Here is a 27,330-nt window from a genome sequence, read left to right on the forward strand (position 1 = left end):
ATTACGGCTGGGTGGCACAAGAGGTGCAAGATAAAACTGAAGCGTGAATGTGATTATGAGTGTGAGGCATGGCACCCTAGGTGCTTAAAGGCAACCTTCACAATCCAGGATAAAGCATTAAAGGCCTAGAAGAGTTTTTGAGAAATGACTAGCATTCAAAAGCCATCTGCCAAACGTGTTCTGTCTTCATATCTCCAGCCCACTATCCTAGAGGATTCTCTTGGACCCATGACTGTGAGGACTGCAAGAGTTCTTTAAAGCTCACCTGCAGTGGTCACCTCTGTTCTGATCGATGGCCGTGTAGCACACAGCCAGGGGAATGAGCGAAAGCCTGGAGTTAAGCAAGCAGGGGCCAGCTCCTAGCCCTCTACCCATTGTCTTTTTGACCTAGAACAAATTATACAAATTCTTTATGCTTTAATTTCTTTGTTGTAAATTGTGGACACTGCAGATATTGCAGGGCTGTTCCGAGACCTGGAGATAACATTGTGAAAGTGCCTAGCACAGGTATTCAGTAGGATTTCCATAAATGGGCATTGCTATGTCAGTTCATTTAAGTCTCACCCGAGCCTTCTCTTGAATACCTCAGTGATGAGAAAGCTCCGGGCTGTCTTAATGCCTGATATCTCCTGCCACATTTTATGCCTGATCCTATTCTAAACCTTCTGTCTGCTTTGGTGCTGCCTTTTGCTTCCCTGTAGCAACTACTGGCTCCAATATTCAAAGACAGGTATTTTCTCTGAGGATACTTCTGCCTCTCATGTCTAAGCATCCGTGGAAACATGCCAGCCTTCCATAAAATGACAAGCAGAAGGCAAGTCTTGGTGCCGTCCATACTGAATGAGCCTGGACCTGTGTCATCCCTGGCTCATGTGAACATTCTGATGTAAACTCTACAAGTTGATTTCTCCTGATTTTCACCATAGTACTCAGGAATATAAATACTCCTGCTGTGGTATCTGTGGTGTGTTTGATTGCATTAGCACTGCAAAATTTTTATCTTCTCTGTTTCTGATGTTTTCCCATGCGACTTTGAAGTTCCTACCCTTTGAGTTTAGCTTCAACCTTGTGACTTCTTTTGACCGACAGTGAGGTGGAATGTCAGCAAGCCATGCTAGGCTAAGACGTATTGCAGACTTCCAGCTACTCTACAGTGCCCTGTCATTGGCATGAGAAGCACCTACTACCAGCAGCCTACTGGTATGGGGAAGCTGAGGCATTTTGGATAGGGCCCCTGGCAAAGCCAAGCTTCTATCTGCTGTCCCTCCTCTCATGCCCAAATATTTAAGCAAAAATAAATGATTACTGATTTAAGTCACTGAATTTTGGCATGGTTTGTTATCATCTGTGGCAAGATATAATTATTACAGAAATTATGTGGGCCAGTAAATACAGAAAATAGTAATACTAACCCTGCATCATTGGAGTATAGGTTCAGTAGAATTACAGAGACATTTGCAGAACTATTAACCACAGCTAGATGAATTTTCGTATAAGGTTTTACCAAACTTCAACTTGGAGTTTCTTTTAAAAACTATGGTCAGAAATTAAGTAAGTATGTATATCTCATTAATGAAATAGCTAATGACAAAATCAAACTCAATTTCCAAGTAGACATAAAAAGTTAAGGGTTTCCTATTTGATACGATTCGTTCATTCAGTCAACACGTGCTTAACAAATACTTACTGTGTGCCAGCTCTGTTCTAGACCCTGGAAGTCGGTCATGGGGAAAATGGGAGGGAGGAACAAACCTGGCATGTCTGAGGTGTCAGCAGAAGCATAGACAGAAGTAACCTGGTGTAGAGCAAAGTGGGCAGTATTTAAAGAGCCCAGGACAGGCGTGCCTCTGCTGGCCACAGAAAGGGGTTTTACACCAGGTAGACAGCGTTTCCTTTAAGAAGTATTGACTGCGGGACCTGATTCATGGCTCACCCCTTGCTGCTGTGGGGAGAATGGAGTATCAGTAGACAAGAACGGAAACTGAGAAGTCAAATTCATGCACAGCATCATCATGGCTGTACCTAGAATGTTGCAAGGACGGAGGGAAGTAAAAGGCTTGAGATACATTTTGGAAATAAAAATTTAAGATTTCCTGATGGAATGAATATGAGTGAAAGTGAAAAAAAATGAAGCATGACTCGTAGGTTTTCTGTCTGGGTAACTCAGAAGGGGGTTAGTGGTGCCATGTCTGGAGACAAGAAGGAATGGAGGAGGGAGAGTCTGGGAAGGAGAAGCCAAGGGTTTTGTTCAGATGACTGGATCTCTGAGTGGAGCTGTCAGGTCCTTTGCTACACATGCCAACTTTGGTGGTCAGTGCTGAAGATAAGCACTGGGTGCTATGAACACAGAGACGGTGTTTTAGTTGAAGACATAGATGAGTTCATCTAGAACAAGTTAAAATTCAAAAAGTTGTAGAAGCAGTTTTAAAATTTTAAAAATTGTTAGAAAAAATAAGTGGGAGGCTTCAGCTTCCAGAGGAGGCTGACATTTAAAAGCCTCGCAGAGGAAGAGGAGACAGAAGAGGCTGAGAGAAAGCGAGAGCACGTTGCACTGCAGAAGCCAAGAGGAGGAAGTGTTCCAGGACGGGAATGGGCAGCCCAGGCTGTGCTGGGTGGAGAGCAACTGAGTCACCAAGAAAGAGGAGGACAGAGAAACAAAACAAAAAGACTGTTGAATTCAGCAGTGTCCCACTGACTGGTAACTTTGCAAACAGAAGATTTAGTGGATAACGGACACAGAGTGAAAATGGAATGGTTGCGAAATAAATGGGAGGCGAGATGACAGGTTTTGCTGGGAAGGCAGACAGAAATGCAGAAGAGCGTAGAGCGGATGGGAGTTTAAGCACTGTTTGATTTTATTTTGTTTGAAGTAGGAGGTGTGGGGGCATATTTAAATGCCACTGGATGAATGTATTTGTTTTGTATCATAAACATACTTTAAAAGAGAGATGAGATAAGTAAATAAATAACGAGTGAATGAATACCAGTACAAGTTAAGTCTGCAGAGAGAAAAGCTGATATTGCAGGAGAGGTGCAGCCATGTATTTGGGCAGAGCAGGAGCGCAGCAGGAGTGTCAGCCTCGGGCAGCCCTTCCTGCCTTTCACAGTAGAGGGAAGGGTGGACGCTGGCAGTCCAGCGCCAGGTAGTGGATTGGTGAGGGGAAGGGGAAATATGGTCAGCTTTCTTGAATTTTCTCAGTAAGCTGACTTTAGCTCATTTTAGGAGTCAAGACCTCTGAGCCCAAACGTCTTGAAACATACTGGAAGTGATAACCTCCTTTCTATAATATTCTCTAAAGAGCAAAGCAGATGACAAATGTTGAATGTCTACTCTTTCATTTGATACTTTCCTCCAAATCACGGGTGTTCATCCTGGAATGAAATTTAGTCTGTTTCTATAAATGAAGACAGCTTAGGGAAGGGACTACTTAAAGGGAGGAGAGTGGAATCAAGATGTTCCAAAAGTTGTCACCATCCTTTGGACCTGAGTGTCAAAGGCTATTGTAACACTACGAGGTCTCAGTGAGAGCTCTGGTCAGCAAGGCAGAGCCAGCCGGTGTGATCCTTCAGTGAAGAGACAGGTAGCCACTCTGCAGGAACTGTCCATGCAGAGAGAGGGGGTAAGCAGTACCCTAACCGCCCTCTCCATCCATCTCTTGTGCTGTTTCCCAAAGGCTGAACCTAACCAGAAGCCAGCTGGCAGGGAAGCCAAGGTGACGTGACCCATGGCGAAGCCTAGTGCACAGATCTGGCAGTGAATAGCCAGCACATCCCCTGACGCTTCATGCTGTGAATATTGAAAGGCTTTGAAAAGCACTCCAAGCAGAAGTTTCATACCTAATGCCCATGTATAGAATACATCTTGTTATTTTGGAGTAGGCATTTGGAAACCCAGCTAACCAGGCTCTTAGATGAAAATCATCATGGATACTTACACTCTACTGATAGCTTTCAGATGTAGTGTCTGTTTCTCATCTTGTTTCCATATGTTAACCATACAACTAGGGCCTCTCACGTGCATAAACTGCTTCCATGGCCCCTTCCAGGGCTATGGGACAGCCTTAGAAATGTGTTCGTCTGGTCATATATTTTTGTAAAATTTTTGAAAGCAATAATGTTTTAACTGCAATGAATCGGTGCAGTAACTTTTCTCATCCTGTCTCTATACACATCACTCCCATTATGTGTAATTTTAGGTCCATTAAAACTGGATCTGCTGGGGGCTGGAGATTTAGCTCAGCAGCATAAGTGCTTGCCATGCAAGCAGGCAGTCGTGAGTTCAATCCCCGGTACCGATAAAAAGGAAAAAGACAAAAAAAAAAAAAAAAAAAAAAAAAAACTGGATCTGCTTCTGCTTTACAGAGACACAAGTATCTCTATGCAGATTTCTCATACCTTTGGATCAGCATGATTAATAAATATCAAAGTGGACATTTGACAGGGCAAAGTATAGCAAGAAAATAAGGAAAGGCAGGACAGAGAGGGCGAAGTTCTGGGCAACGAAAAGAAAGCACTGTCCCCCTAGGTGCCACTCACCTCGTAGTGAAGGGTGTCAGGTGTTCCCAGGTGCCTGCTGAGGTACGGAGTGGCACTCAGATGTTGCTCTTTGTATTTTCAGATGCAGATGGAAACCTCTGTCGAAGTAACCAGCTGCTGCAAGTCATGCTGACCATGCACCGAATCATCATCTCCTCTGCAGAACTGCTCCAAAAAGTTATGACCCTATATCCTTGCATACTATGACTGGAATCCCAAAATGGGACTTGTGCAAAGTCTAGCTTGATGTTTGACGTATGCTTTGTGTTGACTGATTGGGAATAACCCTGAGTGGTAAATAAGTCCATATATCTTTTCAGGATTGTGTGTGTGTGTGTGTGTGTGTGTGTGTGTGTGTGTGTGTGTGTGTATTCATATGTGCATCTTCTTTTGCATGGGGCAGTAATGCTACCAGGATGCTCAAAGAAGTTGCCTACAGTATGTCTGTCTGGTAAAAGCTGTTTCCTTTTGAGTAGTCAGGATCTTAGTCAGCCTGTACCTACTGACCAGGGATACCAGCAGGACTCTAGTGATGGCCTTCCTTTCTGCCTGGCTTTCCTTCCCAACTCTTCAGCCCTCCCCAGGCTCTAGAGAAAGCTTCCTATGGCTACAGCATCCTGGAACATCTGCTGGGGCCTTCCTGCAGGCAAAGGCACTGATGATGCCCAGAACAAGCCCTCTGGGTCCTTCCCTTCTTGTGGGTGTGAACTGGGGAGAGGGGAGGAGGTGCCTGCTTTTCTTTTCTCACTACTGACACTGTAGCTGTGGCCCTGGAGAGAAAAGGCCCATAGAGGAGGTGAGACCGTTTAGCAACTGGGGCACGTGTCCGGGGTCTGAGTCATGATTTGTGGGTGCACTAATCCTTTACCATTCTGCTAACTCCTCCCAGCTCATTTTATGGCCCTCAGAAAATCTAAATACTAAATGTGAAGAAAAAGAAGTCCGTCAGGCATGAGTCTCTTCCCTAAGCCCTCATAAGTCTCACCTCCCACCTCCAAAATAGTGGTTCTGGTGGCTGCATTAGGTGGGGCATAGAGAGACGTCCGCTGGATGGCAGGCACAAAGAACATGCACTTACCTCGCCTGCAGAGAATTTTAAAACCTGGCAGCAGCAACTCACAGGCTGTCTGCTTCTCATCAACTCCGTGTACCGGTGACTGCGGTGTGGGTGACCAGATGTTCCTCCCTGAAAATGTGTTAGCCTCGGGACTGAACTGTCCCTGGGAGCTGCCCCGCTGTACTGCTGCACAGTGGCCCCTCTGTCCTGCGCACATTCCATCCGCTTCTCAGACGCATTCTCTGCAAGTTACCTCTGTGTCTCCCAGACTCCCGAACACTCTCACTGCACCTGATGCTCTGCCACAGCACACTCAAGTGTCCCCAAACTGAGACAAATCTCATTACCCCACTTTCCCTTCATTCCATTGCTAGGGTTAGAAATTTGATGCAGAAACATCTTAAAATAGTTCGCAGTCACTGTCTCCAATCTCTTTACTCCTGCCGCTTAACTCAACGGTGTCTCCTCCTCAAGGCGCTCAGACTTTCCTCTGAGGCCACCAGTGGATGGCCGGTCTCAGTGCTGTTCTGTTCCCATCCTTGTGGACAGTGACCACCAGATAGCCTTTGCCTGTCCATGTAGCTCTGTGCCGGGCACCTTGTCTCTTGGCTGGCCTCTTGCCTGAGCTACTCTTGAATTCGGGGTGGCATCCTAGTCTCCCTCTCAGCTGGCTGACTTTTGAAGGTGCTTTTGTCCTGGACATCCACCACTGCCCTTCTGTGCTGCTCATTTTCAAGCAGATGTTTCTCTACCCTAAACCGCATGTTGAAGATCTGGACTAGTATTTCCTGCCGACACGTCAGCCATAGCTTGTTGAAATACCTTAGTCTGTTCACAAGCTCACCCCAACCTCGGCCACATTAGTTCTGGTCTGACACCTGCATTTTCATTTTCAATTTCAGATGTGGCGTCATTACCAGTTACCTAAACCAGAAATGTCAGAAGCACTCTTGCTCCTCCTTGGCCTTCACACCCTGCAACTGCCACCCAATCCTAGGCTTTCTGTTTCAGAATTGACTTTTCTCTGGTCTCTCTCTGCTCCTGTGCTGCCATCTAAGCATGAGCCTCCCTGTCTCTCCCAGACCTCTACCCTCTACTGGTCCTCTCCTTTGTTTGGTCCCCCTGTTGTTTATTGTTTGCATCACCATTCTTTCCTTAAAATCAGCTCAGTAGGTGGTCGCTTTAGAATCTCTCCCAACTGTTGGGCTCATAAGTCCTCCTCAGCTTGCTGGCCAAAGCACTGGCAGCCCAGCCCCGCCTGCACTTCTCCCAGAATCCTTCCCCAGTAACCTCTGGGTACTCAGATGTAAGGGGCTGCTGCCAGAGCCCCTCCTCTGTCCTGGTAAACATTTCCTCTCAGGACCCCTGACCTTCCTCCCCTCCTTTGGCTTCAGAAATATGTCTAGTGTTTTAGGATAGTCTTCTGGTGATGCGAAATCTATTTGATTTCTTTCCCTTTAGATTTAAGCCTCTCTCTCCTCCTCCCTCTCACCTTCCTCTCTCTTTCTCACCTGGATTATTCTGACTTGCAAAGCTTGTTGCCTATGACTGCAGAAAGTGTGAAGTGTTTTTAGGGTGTTAATTAGTTTAGCTAACTGAATTTGAGTCTGTAAGTTTTGCAGTACTGTAATATACACATGATACTATACATACATAATACTACAATATTATCCATAATGCTATAATAATATCCATAACAACATATACATTATACTGTAATATATACATGTTGTATGTGGCTATTTCACGTACTTTCTGTACTGTACAGAACCTTGTATCTAACTGCTGAATTTTGCTAATGATAACTTGCAAAGTATGACAAATTAAATTACAAATTAAGAAAAAAAAATAAATGTTTTTAAAAAATATATACTATCAATTTGCATGTCATTTTCTCCAATAGACTGCCCCTCCAGGACAGAGCCCAAGGCTTATTGATTTTTATTTTTCTTAATTTAGTGAACCATGGTAGGGTGCAATAAATGTTGGATTATTATGGGTAAGAAACATTAGATACTTTTTTTGTATTTGCCAAAATTTTGCCAAAAGCCAGATATCTGGCTTTCGCTAAGTTAAGATTCAGCCTAAAATAGGGAAAAGAGTTCTAAGAAGAGATTATGAAATTTTTAAAAATTCCTTGTTATGGAGAGCCAGGTTAAGCATTGAAAGGAAAATGATTTTTTTTTCCACACTTGGTTCCCTTTTTGTTTTTCGTTTTGGTTTTGTATGTATGGTACAGGCGCTTGAACTCAGGCTCTTTGCATTCAGCTATGTCCTTAGCCCTTTTTGACTTTGAGACAGCATCTAAGTGTGTAAGAGGCTCAAACTTGAGATCCTCCTACCCTGCCTCCCAGAGTGCTGGGATTACACGCGTGCTCCACCATGCCAAGCTGATTGCCGGGTTCTCTGAAGTGAAAGTGATAGAATTTTTAGTTAAACAGGCATAGGCTCAGATGGTTTCCTGTTTTCCTTTGGGGGGGGCCGATTTTTTATAAACATGTTTTGCATGGTATAGGGGCCTGAAAAGCGGTCAGCGCTGTGCCCTCCTGCCTGCCACAGTACTGGCTCTGCAGAGAAGAAGAGGTGTTTGAGGCTGAGGCTTCCAGCAAATTCACTGACACCTGAGCCTCGATGACTCAGCCTGTTCAGCTGGGTGTTTGTTCCTTTCCCCAAGTGAGAAAGAGGGGCCTTTGGGGGGCTGCCTTTTTCATGACCTCAGGCTCTCAGGACCTCCAGAGGCTGGCATTTGAGAGGCCCCAGTCCCAGGGCTCAGGTAGGCAGGAGAGATTCACACAGGGGCCTGCACCACAGCTCCTAGCGCTCCGGCACATGTTTGAAGAGAAGTGTTTTATGAGAAGTGTTTTATGCGGACGGTGACGGTGACGTGCCTGAGTCTGTGCTCAGAGGTGCTAGGTTTTCATAGTGATGTGGCACGGAGAAATGGAAAGGTCTCTTGCACCTGGGGAGAGGCGGGCATCAGAACCTTTTGCTTCATGGAGTGGGCCAGGTGCTAGAGCTTAGTTTGATTTTTATTACCTTTGTTGATATATGAGGTTTTGTGATTTTTTAATTTTATTTTGGTGTTCAAATATCAAGGACAGATTTTATTGGCAGTACGTTTGTCCACATTTAATTTTTAAAATTAGGAGTCACTAACGTTACAAATTTCACAACCATCGTTCTATAGTTTTTCAAGTTCGGCATATAAATCTTATTCTTTGTATATGTCTAGCGTGTTTCAGCAAGTAGTTTTAAGGGACATTGGAAAATGTTTGGTTAACTTGAATGTTGTTAATCAAATACTTCTAGTGATTTTAAACTAGTTATGTATTTTATGTTTTAGGGTTTTTTTTTAATGCTTCAGATGCCTCCCTAAATTCTCAGTAGTTTTTGTAGCTGGACTAATATTATAAACAATAAAGGTAACACCTCAAATGTTCCCAAGCTGTCTATAAAATTAGGTTTCAAAATAAAACCACAACTCCAAAGCACTTAATTATACATTCTAAATTGAAGTATAAAGGCTAGTATTCTAACATGCTTTCATTTATTTATTTACTGGTGCTGGGGTTCTAATTCACAACCTTGTGTTTGCCAAGCAGGCACTTATGCGGACTTATGCCGCTAAGCTAAACCCTGGCCTCTAACATGCTTTTAAATGATGCAGGCATACAGAGTTTCAGAATGCATGGATGACTTCCAAATAAATATTAGAACACTTTTTTTTACTGCCTTTTACCTTTCTATATTTAACTCTAAATTTTCCAAGGATCGAGACACACGTACCCACTGAAGGAAGACCTCTCCTACCCCAGTGAATTGTGACTTTTGCTTATTGGGTTCCTCTCATTAACTCAACTAGAATTCACTGAACCCTATGTTGCAGTTGTTATGTCACAGATTTTAGGGAGAATAGGGCTGGCCTTGCGGGGCACACTGTCACATTGGCTGTTCCTCAGTCTCTTGATGGAAAGAAGGTGGTGAGACCCATGCAGGTTCATCACTGGATTGAACTCATTTCTTCAACTCTTAAAATAAATGAATATCCTTTCCCTAAAGACATGTGAATTTCACAACATTTTTCTATTCTTCTCTGTTCTTGGAATATTTAGGATGATGAGAACACTTAAGGTAACCTCCAGTGCCCTCTGGATCATGCCCATGGCTTTGTCTGAGTTGGCATCGTAACTTTCAAGGTCATTGTACTGACATCCTCTGGCAACATGCATTGTAACTTTCACATTACTGTTCTTAATTATCCTGACGAGTTATTACACTTGAATGTATAATTCTTCATCTTGTAATTCGCTCTGCATATTATTCTTGCATAAATCCGTTACTAGAAACATTTTAAAAGATAAAAGAGGCTGTCCTTTTTAGCTTGCTGACTCAATTGGACTTGTAGTCTCTGGGACTCAGGCATGAGGTCACTGATTCCTCATTTCAGGGCGCTGTCTGAGCAGATACTTCCAAAGATGGAAGTTTCTTGGTGTCTGTGACAGGCTTCTGTTTCCCTTAACCGCAGCCCTACCTATAAAGGTGCCTTGGCAAAGAATTCACCTGGGATTTGTCTGAAGATCTGCTATTTTGTAAGGTAACGTTTCTGCTTGCACTTGGAGATTGGGTTGGGGTGAAGGGACTCTAGGTCTTTCTTTTGATCCTCCCTGCCTTTCCCCTCATACGCGTAGACCCGTACACCTCTGCACACCCCAAAAGGGCAAGCATCAGTCTTGCCAAGTCCTCCACGGAAGCCTGTGAGTTTCTCCTGGCGTACCTGAGCCAATAATTTATCCCAGTGTTTTTTTTTCAGTTTTACAGCGTTTTAGTGTCAAACGCCATAAGGGAGAGATATAGGCATTTATTTTTATTCCTAATTATAAAGGTAATATAGCTCATTACACGTTTTTAAAATTCAAAAAATATTATAAATCATTCACATCCAGCTACCTATTTTGGTATATTTCCTTTTTCTCTACATGAATTTTTCAGTGTAGTTGATATAATATAGTTTTATATTCTATAAAGAACATTTAACTATGTTCTCTAGTTCTTAAAGACTTTTTGTAAATGTTTTTTATGATGATACAGTATTCTGACATGTGACCAAAGCATCCATAAAAGCATACTTTCTAGGTTCATTGCCCCATTGTTTTGGACATTCGGTTTGTCTGCCGTTCTCTCCTTTGTACCTAACCCTGCCGCACACAATGGTGTCTCCTTTAATCAGCATACACCTTGTCTCATCAGAGCATTTTGTGTGTGGTGACACTGAAGACTGTCACTAGAGGCTCACCTTCCCTCTCTGCTCCCATCCTCAGCTCCTTCACAGTAAGGTAGATTAGCCTCTGTCTTTTTCAGAGTCCTCTTCACAGCTGCGAATTCCTGTGTGGGCCCACCCGTTTTCGGCACTGGACTGTGAGCTTTAAATTCCCTCCTTGTAGGTACTGGATAACAGAATTCTGGATCATGTTTAAAATGGATGCCAGCTTGACAAACACTATGGAGGAGTTCCAGGAACTGGTGAAAGCCAATGGGGAGGAGGCCCACTGCCGCCTGATCGATACAACTCAAATGTGAGTCCCATGGTTTGGGCTCATCTCTTGGAGCCAGTTCCCTTCTGTGGTCCTGGCTGCCCTCCTGGGGTCTGACTCCTTTACCATGCTAAGGATCCCATCAGACAGCAGGTCTGGGTTGTCTCATCAGAGCAGGTTCTTGACATTTAATAGGAAGCTGAGAAACCTCCAATGGCAGCTGTACGTGACTTGTGGCCAAAAGCAGAGAATATAAATCTAAGTCAGGAAATCAGGTAGCAGGACCTTGTCTATGATGTATCCAGATGATGAGAAACAGAGAATTCTGGCAATGAGATGCTGCTCCTTCAGAAATTGGTGCAGAAGACAGCCCTAAACTTACAAAAGTGCTGCAAACGCACTAAGCAGAGAGTTTATAACACCTGAGAAAGGCAGTTAGACGTCTAGGACTGAGAAGAGATCTCAGGAAACTTCAAATTATTCTTTGCATTTCTTACTCATGTTATTGGCTCACTATGGAAAGTTAGTCTTTTTGGAAAATGTAACATATGCATTGTATGCTGTGGTTTTGATAATATAGCCACATTATTTTGCAGTAGGGCAAATCTCTTAAGTTATAGAATTCTAGAAATGGAACATAGTCTAGCAGTCAGCTCATACAAAGTCCTGATTTTCTGAGTGGGGAACTGTGACTGGTCAGGATCATGGTCAAGCAAACTAGTGGCACAGAAGAGCTAGGTTATCAACCACATGGAAATGATTGCAAAATCGTATTTCAGAGCCCCAAATAAATCTCATCAGTCTGGATTCTCTGTACTTCTCTGCTAAGTATTATAAAACTAGAAAGAGAAAAGAAGTTTTTCTAAGTAACATTTTGTTTCTGTTTTTCCATTTTAAAGATAAAAATAGCCTAGGACAATTCTCACACCTACATATCCTGTCCAGGGTTTCCTGCCTGCCTTTTCTCAGCCAGTTGTTTCTCCAGTATATCTTTTAGGAATTAGTCTATGACCAGCTGTATTTGGGGAATAATGGGAAACTCTCCTTTTGCATTTCATTTCAGAAATTAACATACTCATTGGCTGAGAAGTATAGAATTTGTAGTATTTCTCAAGCTCAATTTGATCATTGGGCCCTTTTATTGAGAGGCAGGGTATCCAAAAACACTGTCTCACAGATCTTGAAGCTGCTGCCTTCCAAAACTAGAGATGTCCCAAGACATCCTGCACACATGCTTTCCTTTGCTCGCTTAGTGTTAGAAATTGAAACTGAAAAACACATCAGTTGATTATAAGGAAATACAAAGAAGGGGATGCTCTAGGGTCAGTTAAGATTCCTTGGTCATTTCAGTGGCTGGGGACATCTAAGGAAATAACACCACTTTACCCAGAATGACTACATGTTCTTACATGTTGTTCCTTTCACCCAATGTCTTTTTCCCTATGATGCTCTGACCCCTTCATGAAAACTGCCCAGCTCCCACCAGACAGTTCTGTCACCTCAGGAGCATGAAGCCACCTTAGGAGCCCTAGAGAGAGCAGAAACACCAGGGGCTAGATCAGGGAATAAGGAAACTGTGACCAAGGCTGAACTCTTCCCTTCCTACTGCCTTGGTGGCAACTCTCCCTGTGCCCTGTGATGTGTTCTAAAGGCTTGCTAGAAAGCAGCAAAACTTCCTGGTTCCTGCCATAGAAACCTGATTTGGGAAAATGCATCATGTTGGCCAAGGAGAGGTAGCTAACGGTGCTTTGTCTATTTTGTGGCCAACGCCAATGACTTTAGTTGCAAAAAGCAATTGCAATTCTTTTTGCTTTTCTTCTCCTTTTCACATGTACATACAAAAGTAATGCTCGTGACTGGTCCAGAAAACTTACTCAAAGGATAAAATCAAACACCAGCAAGAAACGAAAAGTCTCCCTGCTCTTTGACCATCTGGAACCAGAAGAGCTATCTGAGCATCTCACCTACCTGGAGTTCAAGTCCTTTCGAAGGATCTCTGTACGTACCAAGGGGCAGAAGACTTATTCTGGGAGATTTCTGAAAATAAGCAATGAATTTTAATACCTGTGTATCTCGTAACACTTGAGGGCCCATCAATGTTGTGACATCCGCTCAGCAGATAGCATGGTAGGAATATGGGTACCATCTGAACCCTTTGGGTTCCCCTGCTTGCCTTCCCTTCTCTCACCCCATCTGTGCCCCACCTCTCACTCAGGTTAAAGTGCGGGGGACTCCCAAGACATCCTGCACACAAGCACATATAGGTGCAAACCCATTCTTTATCCCTGATATCATTATTCTTCCAGAAAAAAAATATTCCTCTTCCTCAAAAAAACAGAGATATGTTCTCTAAGAGTGAATTCTAGGGTAAACGTTCAATGGTGCTGGAAAATCCCACAATAACGCTACAGGTTACTCCAAGACATACCTTAAACCCTACAGTGGTATAGAGCTAGCCGGCAGTTACCACACTTTTAGACAGAAGTTGTGCTGACCTAATCCTTGCTGTTGAGGCAGCCAGGCAGAGCCTGGACTAGAGTGGAGAGGGATGAAGGAGAGGGATTTTGATTTATCATCAAAAAGGAGAGAGCATACCCATCCTCACCATAATCCTCAAATTCCACATGTGATACCAGGGAACAGTGGCATGAGATACCAGTGGACTCCGCACTGACCAGGATGCCTCCCTGACAATGACACTCTCGTTCCTTGCAAGCTCTATCCCTACCCACAGGTATAATCTTTGGCTTTGCTCTAAAATACAAACAGCAAAGTTGCTGAGTACCTTGCTTGGAATAATCCATGTACCTAGGCAAAGGAATGGGAGCCCAGAGAGCTGATGAGAGCAAGGTCAGACCAACTTATGAGAATCCAGGCTGGCGCGAGGACCACATGCCTCTCAGCACCAATTTATTGAGCCTAGTTGTATCTGAAAGGAGACCTGCAAACTAGGTTACAGAGGTGATTTCATACTTTCGCCCATAACGTTGTTGTAGCTCCAGCAGAAACCCAGGACCTACTGACTCTGCACTGGGAAGTTTGTTTTTGGCAGAGCCTTCCCTATCATGGGGCAGGCGGGACACAAATGAAAGCTGAAAGCCACTGCAGGGGACACTTATCACACTGGACATCTAAGCTCTGCTGGAGAGAAGCTGGCAGGGCCAAGGCCTGCGGGATGTGTGTTTGATGCCAGTGTTCGGATCAGTGGAGGCAGAAATGAAAAATCAGCGCCAAGCAAGCAATCAGAGCCAGTCTCTGCAGGGGCTGAGCAGTGTTCCACTTGCAGATAAAAAAACGTTCGGACCTTTATTTCTTCAGAGTGGCACTGTCCCTGCTTAGAAGACTATTCCGGGGACTTTCTCTTTTTTCCCATACAGTTCTAAACATTTTTCCCAATTTTCTTTCCAACATAAGATTGGAATTAAATTTATCTCTGCTGTGAACTGAAAGGCATTTGATATCTTCCTTTTCTTATAAAGAGATCCTAAAGGGCATAATTCTTTAAAAAAAAATAGTGGGTACATGGGAGAGCTTATAAAATGTATTCATTGGAATGAGTCATATCAACTATCTTTTAGAATCAGGAAGAGTTATGCTTTTTACATCTCTTAAGGAGTGGTTTTGGTCCAACTCAGATTTTTCCACCTATCAGAAATCACAGCACAGTAAAATGGTTTTGTTAACATGCAATTTTTTTATTCCAGCTGGGAATTCTCACCAGCCTGTTTGTTACAGAGGCAAGACCATGGTGTACTGCAGTAACACCATCTACACACCCACCCATGGTCTCAGTGACTCAAAGTGAAAGATTATTTATCACTTCTAATACATGGTTAACATGGTTTAGAGTGGCCCAGGACCCAGGTGATACAGACCTCATCTTGTTAGAAATTCCCACGATCTCTGCAGCAATGGAATGGTAGTGTGGCGATCATCCATTTGTCTCTCAAGTGTTCCCCTCCAAAGTCACATCACTACCACACTTTTTGCTGGCTGGTTATGTCACACGATCACACCTACTTTCACAAGAAAGCGTTCAGACTGGGCACAGCACCAAAGCCTCCCACGGGAACATGGGAAGACAACAGCTTGTCTCTCCCTCTTGGCCATACTGTTTGTGCAGAGAGGAATTCTTGTGACAGGGACAACCTGCAATCATCCCCCATGCCAGATCTGCCAGGACATTTGTAGTTTCATATGTGCTGTTTCATTGTTAACCATAGCCAGTGCCACCATCAGATGGCAAACCGTGGTCACTGAACGCATAGCTAACCAAGTTCCGTGTGCCCCTCTTACTTGGCCTCTGCTCAAGTTTGTGCATAGAAAGAAATCTGAGAGGCGTGTTTGAGCATGAAGAAATAATTATCCCATTAGCACCACCTCACAATTATGTGGCACTTTGAAAAACCAAAGTGTGAAAACACATTAACTTGCTCAATCTTTATAACAATTCCATGTTCTAAATAGGGCAGATTTTATTACCACATGTTTAGGGTAACAGCTGTGGAGAAAATGATTTTTTTTATGAGGGGAATTATGTTTTTTAATCTTAGCAGCAGAACTGAACCAGTAATGAGACTTTTCTCCTATACTGTTTTTTTTTTTAGAATTTAATAAGGATAGGAATAGTCTCTGCTCAAATATAATATTTGGATTAGTAGATGTCAAGCCTGATTGTTGTTTTTCTTCCTCCAGTTCTCTGATTATCAAAATTACCTTGTAAATAGCTGTGTGAAGGAGAACCCCACGATGGAGCGATCCATTGCCTTATGCAATGGCATCTCCCAGTGGGTGCAACTGATGGTTCTCAGCCGCCCCACCCCACAGCTCCGGGCAGAAGTCTTCATCAAGTTCATCCATGTGGCCCAGGTGAGTGACTGGATGAAGACTGTCCACCTCAGCTGAGAGGTAAATTAGCTACACTTCTTTCTCCAGCCTGGTCTTCACCGGGAGCTCTTCTTCCCTTGTGAGTTTCGGTGGGAAGCTGCCCCCAGAACTCCAGAGGGTGATACTTCTGTTTTTCCATTCACTGGTTAGAGGTGTATTAGAACTAGAGATCTTTAACTCCAACCCCAGACCAAGGTTCAGCTGTCTTTGTCCTGAACAGGTGCTCATGGTGATCCTTGGAAACTGACTTAGATGGTAGTTCATAGATTAGCTACAAGAAAGGGAGAGATGTAACTAACACCTTGCTAACTTGGTGGGTCGGGAATACAGTGAAAAGGAGAAATGAACAGAAAATTGCTACCTGTCATCACTAAGTGATCAGCAGGATAAAGGGTTGCAGTCTGGGCAGGAGCCTCTAAGCTTCCTGTGTAACTGATATGTGCAGTAACTCTGTTGGCATCTATCTTGTCACAGAAGCTTCACCAACTACAGAACTTCAATACGCTGATGGCTGTGATAGGTGGGCTGTGTCACAGCTCAATCTCCAGGCTCAAGGAGACCAGTTCGCATGTCCCACATGAAATCAATAAGGTCAGTGCCACTGTCTTCTTGGGACCCTTTGGATCATTTCCAGGATAAACACAATGTTTTCTTCTTGAGAGGCAGCTCAGAGAGCATTTCCAAGCCATACCTTCCCTGGTCAACAGGCAGGGGACTAGGAGGCACACCCTGAGGGAACTCACAGGATGGGGAGTTACAGGTTTGGGAGTCTTAGATTCCATCTGGCCTCAGAGGTATCACCACATCATTTTCTCTTGGGCCAGTGAAGTAATGTGTGTCTCTTTCCCATGTCCACAGGCCGTTGAGTGTTTAGTCACCATCTGTATTGCTGACCCCTCGCTCTAGTTCCTCGCTCCAAAGTGTTTTCCATGCAGAATAGTTATGTTGTGGTACATTAAAATCCTGGCCATCCAGAAGCCTTGGAAAATGATTTTCCGCATGCTTAGATATTCCCAGAGTTGGAGATGAGTTCTTCAGATACCATCTTTTAATAGGATTGAGGACTGTTATTGAGGACTGTTTCCTGTCCTGTGCACATTTCTTATTATTTAGATGTTCAGAATATATTCAATCTTCTATGATATAGGATTGTTACTGTAACATAGGGTTATTACTGTAAACCACCATGCTCTACTGAGGACCTCCAGGCAGCCTCTTACCGCATGGGGGTTAACTAGGGCGGCTCTGTGCACATTTCCATTTCATGTAATAGGACCTTTCTGTCCCCAGACTCTGACCATCCCCAGCTGGATGGAAGGCAGCTCTCTCCTGAGAGGTATCTAAGGCTCACCTGTTCTACTCACGTACTCAGCTGTGCAGTCTCCTCTTGGGGAGCACCTTGTTAAGTATGTCGGTCACAGTGCAGGGCCTCCGGGGAGCTGCCCTCAATGACAGGTCAAAAAGTTCATCTTTAGTCACCTTTGCTTTTCCTGTGCTGAGGCCAGATGGAACAGCCGTAAAAATTCCTCATGTGTCAGAGGCAAGGGGGAAGGAGTCATGAACACCAACATGACCCATGTCTCTTAGCTTATTAATTAGAGCTTGCTTCTCTTCAGCACCCTTACTGCAGTGCTTCTGGTCTGCAGATGGTTGGCTTGCAAGTGAATTTATTAAATTACCGGTTGAAGCCTGTGTTCCTGATAGCTGATTTGTGAGGAGATAAAAATGTCAGTTTTGTGACTGAGCCTGCCCTTACGAGGTGTGAGGGGGCGCTCCTGTCACCTCAATGTGATCAGAGGGGCTGACTCCAAATTTCAAATTCTTCCTGGGGAAGTGATATTTTTTTAAGCCACAATTTTATTAAAAGAATTTGGGCAGTGTCTTATGTGATTATTTTATGAGATGGTGTGACTGGCAGCCTTTCTCTCTACATCTGTGCTTCAGAGAAAGCTGGTCATTATGAATGGATAACAGGGCTCTATGCGCATCTGGGGCTTTGGAAAGAACACCAGCCTGGCTGCTCCCTCTTTGCACTGTCGGGCAGCCGTGCCCAATTCCAGGCTTGAGGGAGGGAAGGAGCACTAATGAAGAGATCATGGGGCCCCTGTCTCCTCCTCACCCAAGCCCCTTGCTGGGAACTAGCATAAACCCTCCTTGGTTCATCGTTTCCATCTGGGAATGGAAAGTCACTCTTCCCAGACAGGCCACACTGGAGAACCTCGGCCGTGGAAGGCCTCATAGAGAACAGTGACAGTAGACTACTGCAGCGCCACACCTCACACACGTGCTGCTACCTTGTCAAAGACAGAAGCAGCACATATGACATCCTGTTTTATGTCCCTGAAAGCATTCACAAGATCCTTGGGAAAGGAGCCATATGGATGTGGATTAGATGAACATTTACCATTTACTTTTAAGCTTTCAACTTTTTTTTTTTTTTTTTTTTTTTTTTTGCTTTAAACAATTTATTTAACTGAAATGACTTCCTTTTATTTAACTGAAGTGACTTCTATTTTATTTTGATACATCTCTGCCCCGGGGTGATCTTTTCCCCACTGGATCTTCAAGACAATATAAATATTTCATAAATATTCGGCCATTTGGGATAACCTACACAATACCTCAGGCAGTATCTTTCAGCAAGAAAAACATCACTGAGTAAAGACCTGACACAATTAACTAGGTAGAATGAAAAGCTGCTCCAAATCTTTGTTTCTGAAGTAAAGGCACCACACCTGTCCAATTAAGAAAACCATCCTTACAACACTGGATGATTTTTCATTCCTAAGCAGGGCCCAGAACACTTAGCCACCAATTAGGTGCTGAATGGCAGAGCTCCCTCCCCAGCTTATGCCATGAATTCATAGGGAATGAGTTCCAGCAACTCAGGCTCCTTCCCATTGGTCCTCACAAAGTGCGCTTCTCTGGGTGGGACGGGCTGGTGCTTTAGTTGAACCCAGGTACCTTTCTCTTTGGCTTCCTTCTTTTTCTGATCATTTTCCTTGACAACATTTCAGGAAACTATCGCGACTCTTTGAGCCACATTTCCATTTCATGTAATATGAGGCCCACATTTAATATGCTCAACATGCACATTAATCCTCTTGGCCAGGATCTTGCCCTTAACTTGCTCGTTTACAACAATGCCAACAGCATCCTGGGTGACATTGTAGACTCTTCCTGTTTTGCCATGATAACATTTGTGTGGCATTCCTTTTTGTACAGTACCCATTCCCTTGATGTCTACAATATCACCCTTTTTGTAGATTCGCATGTATATGGCCAAAGGAACAACTCCATGTTTTCTAAAAGGCCTAGAGAACATATAACGGGTTCCCCTCCTCTTTCCCTTTGTGCTCGTCATTTTGGTAAATTACTGGAAGATGGTGGTTCTGGCCAAAAGGACTCAATTATCGTTTTTTGTCACATGATGAGTTCGTGTCTGAATGCCCCTCACTTAGTTTTTAAATTCTGTAGTAAAATCAACTAAAGCATATCCCGTGCTTGTAAAAATACTCTGGAACATCTGACACACTAAGTTTGAGAGTCATAACCTCTGCCTTTTAGATGAATCACCTCTCACTCCCAGGTTAGGGCTGGCATGAAATCGTAGTATGGGATGAGAGTGAGCCAGAGGGCATCACAGACAACACACACTGCCCAGGGAGGACTGAGACCAGTCTGTTCTTCTTTGTAGGTTCTCGGCGAGATGACCGAGTTGCTCTCCTCCTGCAGAAACTACGATAACTACAGGCGAGCCTACGGGGAATGCACCCATTTCAAGATCCCCATCCTAGGGGTGCACCTGAAGGATCTTATTTCCCTATATGAAGCCATGCCTGACTACCTGGAAGATGGGAAGGTGAACGTCCACAAGCTGCTGGCCCTTTACAACCATATCAATGAACTAGTCCAGCTACAGGAGGTGGCCCCCCCACTGGAGGCCAACAAGGACTTGGTGCACCTGCTGACGGTAAGGTCACTCTGGAGAACTACTGAGCACCCTGCACATGCCTCGTGCCACACTATACACATTACCAAATGTTAACACCATTAATTCTCAAAGACTTCACAAAGCAAAACTACCATTAGCTCCAGTTTGTGGATGTGATACTGAGGCCCAAAGACATAACTTGTCAGAGAACCCCTTTTTATTAAGTGACAGAGCCTGGACTCAGACCCATGTGGGAAGACTTCAGAGGACTTCTCCACAGCATTGTGCCCTTTGGACTTTGAGGGGTGTTTCCCTACTCCAGCACAACCAGTGGCAGTCTCTCTAGGAGGAGATAATGCTAAATCACAATTTAAGGATTGGTAGTAGATGGAGACAGTGTGCTCTTATTATTTTTTTTTTAAAGGCAAAGCAGTGAGTTAAAACAAAACAACACAATGGATTTATTACTTGGGTCCTGCCACCACTGGCTTAAAGAGATTCGGGCCAGGCATAGCCAAGCACTTTTCAGTGGTATGGAAACCAGGATTTCCGTATGAGTGCAGGGTGAACCAAGCACCCTTCCAGACCTGGGACCTTTCACCAGCTGTGTGACTGTGGACCACACACCCCACATCACTGTCTCCTCCCTGAACCTCAGAGGGGTAACTCGCTGCCATGTCTCCCATCTTTTAGTTCTGATATTAACCTGTTTCTTGTAGGGGAAATGGAATAATGACCATATCTTCCTTCCGCCTCGCAGGAGCATTTTGATAAACAGTCCCTTCTTGTTTGCCTGGTGCCTAATCTTGCTGGTCTAGCCCTTTTACTTTACCCAAGTGACCTTCACAGATCTCTGCTTGAGATAATATCAGCTCTATGCAGAAGCTTAGTATTAAATCATGGATATTCAAGCAGTTTTGGAAATGGCACCCTGGGACTCTTCCAGAGTTTAAGTACATTTTAACAAAAAAAGAATTAAACTTTTCCCTTTCACATTAGCAGGTCAAACTGAATCATAGAAACAAACTGCTCAACTCCAAGATCAAACTATCAAACAGGAAGCAAGATAGCACTATCAGTCTTAGGAGAAGATAGCATCGTAGAACTTACCCTTATTCTGCTTTGGTCTAGCTATCCCTGGATCTCTACTACACTGAAGATGAGATCTATGAACTCTCCTATGCCCGGGAACCGAGGAACCACAGAGCCCCGGTGAGTTGCTCGTACTGACCCACGCGACACATGCTGCCGCTGAAGTGTTCACCTTCAATGAGCAGACTTAGTTTAGTATGTGTGTTATCTCCACATGTGCCCAGCTCTGTCCTGGGAACAGACAGCTGCTCACCATTGTGTGACACTGTTCCTGTCCACAAAGAGCTTATGATCTAGTTGAAGGGGCAGCTGTGTGGACCCTGAGTTGTCATAGGCCGTGTGTCAGGGGTGGCAGAATTGGTACGGGAGACAGTATTATGAACCAGAGCGGTAACTTCTTCCTGTTAAGAATTCTTCCCACAGATGTTGTTTCTTCTTATGATTTTTGATGCTAAGAGGACATATATACATGTTAGTCAAAAACTAAACTTCTCAAGATGTCCCCTTTGTTCAGTAGAAAAGCTCCATTAGGTTGTGATGCTGTAGGTTGTGCATCTTTGCCTTTTAATCAGGTTTTCCCTCAGCTGCTTCTACTGAGAGGTGACCAAAGGCCAGGCATTGTGGCCTAGGCATGTAAGAAAAGCACTTGGAAGGTTGAGGCAGGAGGAGCGCCACAAGTTTGAGGCCAGCCTGGGCTACATAGTGAGTTCAAGGCCAGCCTGAAGTAGATAGCAAGACACTGTTTCTAAAATAAAAAGTGACAACAGGACATAGAAGACATTTCATTGCAATAGACCACTTTACTCTTTGTAGATAGCTCTCACAAGTTTTATTGGAGAGGATCTGAAGCTCAGGCACACTAAGAATTTTAAACTATTTGGAGCTGGAGACAATCTACGTGAAGACTTTAGAAACAAAAGCCCAACACCTATGTTAGCCTGTATTACAGGACGATTTCGGTTAGGTGTGTGCTGTAGTCACAGTGATGTGCAGATGGGACTGTCAGGCTCTGGGAGAGGAAGGTGTTGTCCGCTATAAGTCTGCGTCACAGTCATAAGGGTTTCTCTTCATGTTTTCCTTTAGCCACTAACACCTTCTAAGCCGCCGGTAGTAGTAGACTGGGCCTCTGGAGTATCACCCAAACCTGATCCGAAGACCATTAGTAAACATGTGCAGAGGATGGTGGACGTGAGTACGGTTGTTTCAGGACACTAAAGGCAGGCGCTGCTACCTTAAGGTGGGGAGCCCAGGGGAGCACAGCAGTAGAAACACATGAGGAAGCTGAGGCTCACTCAGAGGACCATTTCTCACACTGGCAGCAGAACAGTCCAGGGGCTACTGCCAAGAGTTTCGGCAAAACTCTTGGTCTCACATGGGGCAGGTTTGACTGCCCTTATAGGCCTAGCCGATCACTGGTATAAAAGTGAGGGCAGGCAGAAAGATACTGCGGAGGTTGAATTTAGTATGGATAAAGGAATGTAAAACTGAACGTTATGGCACTGCAGGACTCAGTTCCCTGGGCTACCTTGAGAAGAGTGTGTACACTTCCATATTTCAAGGCTTTATTATTGGGGACCATTCTCATGGGACAGCAGACGAGTAAGCAGACATGGGGAACAGAGGAGCAGGCTGTTCACGAGTTTCCCAGAGGAATTTCTCAGCAGAGCACAGAAGAGACCCTCTCTGCAGTGGCTTGGTGGTCTGCACAGCCTGGGATGGCATGGACAGCTGGGATGTGGCCTGCCACATCTGTGCAGCAGCCTAAGGAGCACATTTCTCTGTTCCTCTTACTCAAGCTTTAAGAGGGTTTTATTGATCTTCCCCAGCCCCTTTGCTGTTTAGTTCAAGAAAGGAAGGCTGGTTTCTCCTTCGTAATCACCAAGAAAACTCCTTTTTCACAGTCTGTCTTTAAAAACTATGATCATGACCAGGATGGATACATTTCTCAGGAAGAATTTGAAAAGATCGCTGCAAGTTTCCCGTTTTCCTTCTGTGTGATGGACAAAGACAGGTGAGGACACGTGGGTATGACCCAGTGGTGAGAGCAGGCCTGCAGATACATCACTAGGAGGATTTCTAAGTACAGATGTGTTTACAGTCATCCAGGCCTCTCTACCTTTAGTTTGGACAAGAGACTATGACACTTATGTGCTTTTTTAGATAGCTCACAACTGAAGATCCCAAAAAATCTGCCAACTTAGTAAATAGCCAACTACATATAAGTATAGTTTTTCATGATTTGTCTTTACAGATTATGGAAAATAATGCTTTGCATACTTCCTAGCCTTAAAATTATACATATTCTAATTATCAGAAACCAAATGTATGGCTAGTGGGACCTAGTCATGCACTTTCTAAAGTTAGAAGCTGTAGCATAGGTATTTTCCTCCCTGGTTACAAATTTTACATCATTTCAGGTCTTGTAGTCAGATTAGTTAGGAAAACCTAGTTTAGCCAAAGAACGGAGGAGACTCACAGAAGCATTCTGGGCAGCACGGACGTGGCTCTGCTTTGCCACCTTCCCCTCACCACATCCCCCATCCCTCGCTGGCAGGGAAGGCCTCATCAGTAGAGAGGAGATCACGGCCTACTTCATGAGAGCCAGTTCCATCTACTCCAAGCTGGGCCTGGGATTTCCTCACAACTTCCAGGAGACCACCTACCTGAAGCCTACTTTCTGCGACAACTGCGCTGGGTTTGTAAGTTGTCCCTGGAGCACGTCAGGGAGGGACTACAGGCGGCGTTAAGAAGGGCACAGACCTTACACTCATGCATTCCTCCCAGCTTAGAGCCCAAGCGAACAGCAGGACCTAATCCTCAATGGGTGGACTTCGTTTCCACTCATTTTGCCTCATTTATTCCTGATGTTTTTTCCTCCTTGGTACATTAGGCATTCAACAGAAGTGTTGAATTCTGGAAATATTTTTTCAATCATTATATTGGTTTATTGTTTTAAATGTTAGCAAAAAGTTATGAGATGCCCTCTTTTCTACTTCCAGAAGACATTGTCTTGAAGAGATCACCTCAGCTTTGCCCCTGCTGTCTCACCCTAACCAAACTTTCCTAGCCCAGGGTTCCCAACTAGAGACTTGTGTGCTCCGTATGGAAACCGGGGAGCTGTCAGTTGTATGACTCATCCATGGCAGGTCTGTAGAAGGCCTAGTCATAAAGTCACTACAGTGAGCTTCTGGAGAGCATTTGACTCAGGTAGCCACAAATGTTTCCTGTTTTTAAAGGTTAGGACAAGACATATAAGAGATAAACTTGAGCTCTCAAGAGAGTGGAAGGAGGGAAAATAAACCATGAATGTCAGTTTGAAGCTTCACACCAGATAATGAATCTGTCTCCTTTGTCTCCTAGCTCTGGGGAGTGATCAAACAAGGATATCGATGTAAAGGTAAGTGAGCACTGTCAATGGCATTGTTTCCCCTGGTCTTAGAAGCCCGTTTCCTCCCACCCCAGTTGTCCACTTAGTCCACAACTTCTTCGCATATTTTAGAACCCCATTTCCAAGCTGGCTTCCCAAGAACACCCAAGTGTGACTGGCCCTACAGAAGAGAGGGATGCCAGTTCAGCAGTTTCCCTTTACAAAATCTTCTCTGCCTTGGTTGCTTTGGTAATAGAGATGGCTTGTAGGAAAGTGAGCTCGTGGAGTCATAAGAATGAAAGGAAAATAAACAGAGGATAAATGATTATTAAAAGTCTTTGCCAGCTTTCCTCTCATGACTGGTTCCTCCGGACATAAATGCCCTTCCTTGTGGCTAAGACAATTAAGTAGGGGAAAGGAGACCTTCCACTGCAAGGAAGAAAAAGTAGGACCCAGCTGCCGGGCACTTCCAGAGGGTCTCCCTACTGTAAGGAGGGTGAACAGGGAGAACAGGATACTATCTTTTTTCAAATGTGTTTTCAGATTGATTCAAATGATACGGGTTCAGACCAGCCTGTGAGACAGGGGTTTGCCAAGTGAGGACAGTACTAGGTTCATCAGGAGTATCAGGTGAGGTTAGCTGTAGAATAGAGAACAGACATGTCTGCCGAGAGAGCAGCGGTGAATTGGTGGTAAGACCTGAAGAAGACAGGTGAGACTTCCTAACCAAAGTATCTTGTCCACAGACTGTGGGATGAACTGCCACAAACAGTGCAAAGATTTAGTGGTGTTTGAGTGCAAGAAGCGAACCAAAAATCCAGTGGCTCCCATGGAGAACACTTCAGTGGCACCAACATCCAACCTTTGCTCTTTGGGAGGCAGAGATCTGCTCCATGGTAAGTAGACACTGGAAATGTTCATCTTGGAAAGTACAGAGAGAAGGGCAAAATTTGGGGGCAAGAAAGACAACCATGTGTATCTATGTCTGAGTTAATGTTGAACTCTATTCTTGACCCCTCCCACACCTAGATTTTGGCTATGTCTGTGCCCCAGACCTAAGTGCTGGAATAACAGAGTGCAAGTTAGGCCTAAAAATCAGCAGATGTTCACTGAGCACTAGAGCAAGCACTCATACTGACTTCTGCCAAGATCATGCCTAAAATTAACAGCCGCCCTACTCCATCCTCAACTGAAAGCAACGATGGGGAGAGAATTCACGTGCATACATATAACATATACAATATATGGAATATAGACAACATATTAAAAGGCATAGCTGTATTCAGAATCAAAGAGTAACATCTCTACAGATCAGAAGTGTACTAACAACTTTAGGGAGTAGAAGCCAAATCCACAGGTCTTCATGATTCCATTTACAGAAACATGCAGCTAAGAGTTTGCTTTCTGTACAGTAACAGAAACCAATTATGCATGAAAGGTGACAAAGCCAAACACACTGCTTATACTTGCTGAAGGATCCTGAAAAAGTCATCACTGTCACTCCTAGCAACAAGAGGCATACAGTCACTGGATGACTGGCTACCTGTGATGCCACTAATTTTCTTCCAGGAGAGGAGTCTGAACCCATTAGTTTACAACCAGGTTCTAGACTGAGAGGCCAAGTGCATATAACTGTCAGCATTCCAGAAACACAACACTAAATGCAGAAAGGAAAAGGAGAGAAGAACTCCTATGCAATACAAGCTTACAAATCAAAATTCCAAATTCTAGAAGAAAACTAAACTGAAAAAAGTTAATAGTCAAAAGATAAATTGGGCTGGTCATGGTGGTACAGGCATATAATCTTAGTGCTCAGGAGGCTCAGGCTGGAGGATCACGAGTTTGAGGATAGCATGGGTTACATAGAGACTTCGTACCAGAGACAAACAGATGTGTGCGTATGCAAATAACAGTAAGTGCAATAAAGATATGATTATAAGCATTACTTGGACTCCCAGGAAAAAGAAAGGACCGCTTCTTTCTAGTTAGGGGGACAGAAAATAACCAGGGAGTGGGTTAGAAACAATGTGGAAGGGTATGTGTTACAAGCCAAATAGGCTACAGAAACACAAATGACAGGGATATAGAAGACACCATGTCTCGGGCCTTTTGCTAAAGACTTCTTGGAGAAGGTTGAAAGTTCAGCGAAGTCCTGAAGGAAGGGAGGCGTTAAGTCATGAGTGCTCTCTGGGACTTCCACCAAAGAAGTCAAGAGAAACGCTCTGGCCATCACTCTACCCTGGGGCCCACACAGCAAGAAGACTCAGAGGGATTTCACCTGCTCAAAGTGGGATTCATCCCACTAACTCCTTGTAGTAACTACAGATGCAGGAACCAGGGAGATCCCCACTGTCACCCTGGCCCTGCCCTGTCCTGAGAGTGCACAGCCAAAGGAAGCCTTGAGACAAATTTTGCCCAGCTCCAAACACAAGCCATTCCTCCTCCTCTCTGTGGGCACTGCACTGAAAAAGAGACAGTGGGTCTTTGTGACTTTGACACTCACTTGGTGCCTAAACTCACTACCATAGCCAGAGATGTTTTGAGGAAACTACAGTTTCCACCTAAAAATAAACATTATATAGCAAACCAATCACCCTAGAAAATTATACTTCCATGAAATAAGCAATGTAGAAACACAAGAAATATGAAAAGGTACCAAAACACCCCCAAAAGATCCTAACTGTAGTAACAGATAGCAAGGATAACTAAAATGGATGCAATACCTGATGAAGAATTCAAAAGAATAATTTTTTTAAAAGTGAGACCCAAGAGAATACAAAGAAACAGTTAAGTGAATTAGAAAGACAATGCAAGATATAAATGAAAAATTCAGCAAAGAGGCAAATATTTTGAAAAAAGAACCAAACCAAAGTCCTGGAAATGAAAAGCTCAATAATTCAATTACAAACTCAGCTGAAAACCTCAA

General features: G+C 44.1%; 1 protein-coding gene and 1 pseudogene across 2 annotated transcripts in view; one reads left to right on the forward strand and one right to left on the reverse strand.

The window, feature by feature from the left end:
- Rasgrp1 (RAS guanyl releasing protein 1) overlaps positions 1-27,330 on the forward strand; it is a 68,815-nt gene that overhangs the window by 30,968 nt on the left and 10,517 nt on the right. For both annotated transcript variants that reach the window (XM_003475677.5, XM_063250302.1), the window contains exons 3-15: positions 4,619-4,724; positions 10,125-10,187; positions 11,035-11,166; positions 12,969-13,122; positions 15,820-15,993; positions 16,486-16,602; positions 19,709-19,984; positions 21,077-21,157; positions 22,121-22,225; positions 22,939-23,048; positions 23,592-23,736; positions 24,398-24,434; positions 25,151-25,300. In XM_003475677.5, coding sequence (XP_003475725.1) covers positions 4,619-4,724; positions 10,125-10,187; positions 11,035-11,166; positions 12,969-13,122; positions 15,820-15,993; positions 16,486-16,602; positions 19,709-19,984; positions 21,077-21,157; positions 22,121-22,225; positions 22,939-23,048; positions 23,592-23,736; positions 24,398-24,434; positions 25,151-25,300 — 1,650 coding nt within the window. The remainder of the gene's footprint in view (positions 1-4,618; positions 4,725-10,124; positions 10,188-11,034; positions 11,167-12,968; positions 13,123-15,819; positions 15,994-16,485; positions 16,603-19,708; positions 19,985-21,076; positions 21,158-22,120; positions 22,226-22,938; positions 23,049-23,591; positions 23,737-24,397; positions 24,435-25,150; positions 25,301-27,330) is intronic.
- LOC100735213 (large ribosomal subunit protein eL21-like) lies at positions 18,434-19,384 on the reverse strand (annotated as a pseudogene).

This window comes from Cavia porcellus, unplaced genomic scaffold (assembly GCF_034190915.1).
Source record: "Cavia porcellus strain 051 isolate PalLab524CR breed Dunkin Hartley unplaced genomic scaffold, mCavPor4.1 scaffold_6, whole genome shotgun sequence".
NCBI classification, from domain to species: domain Eukaryota; kingdom Metazoa; phylum Chordata; class Mammalia; order Rodentia; family Caviidae; genus Cavia; species Cavia porcellus.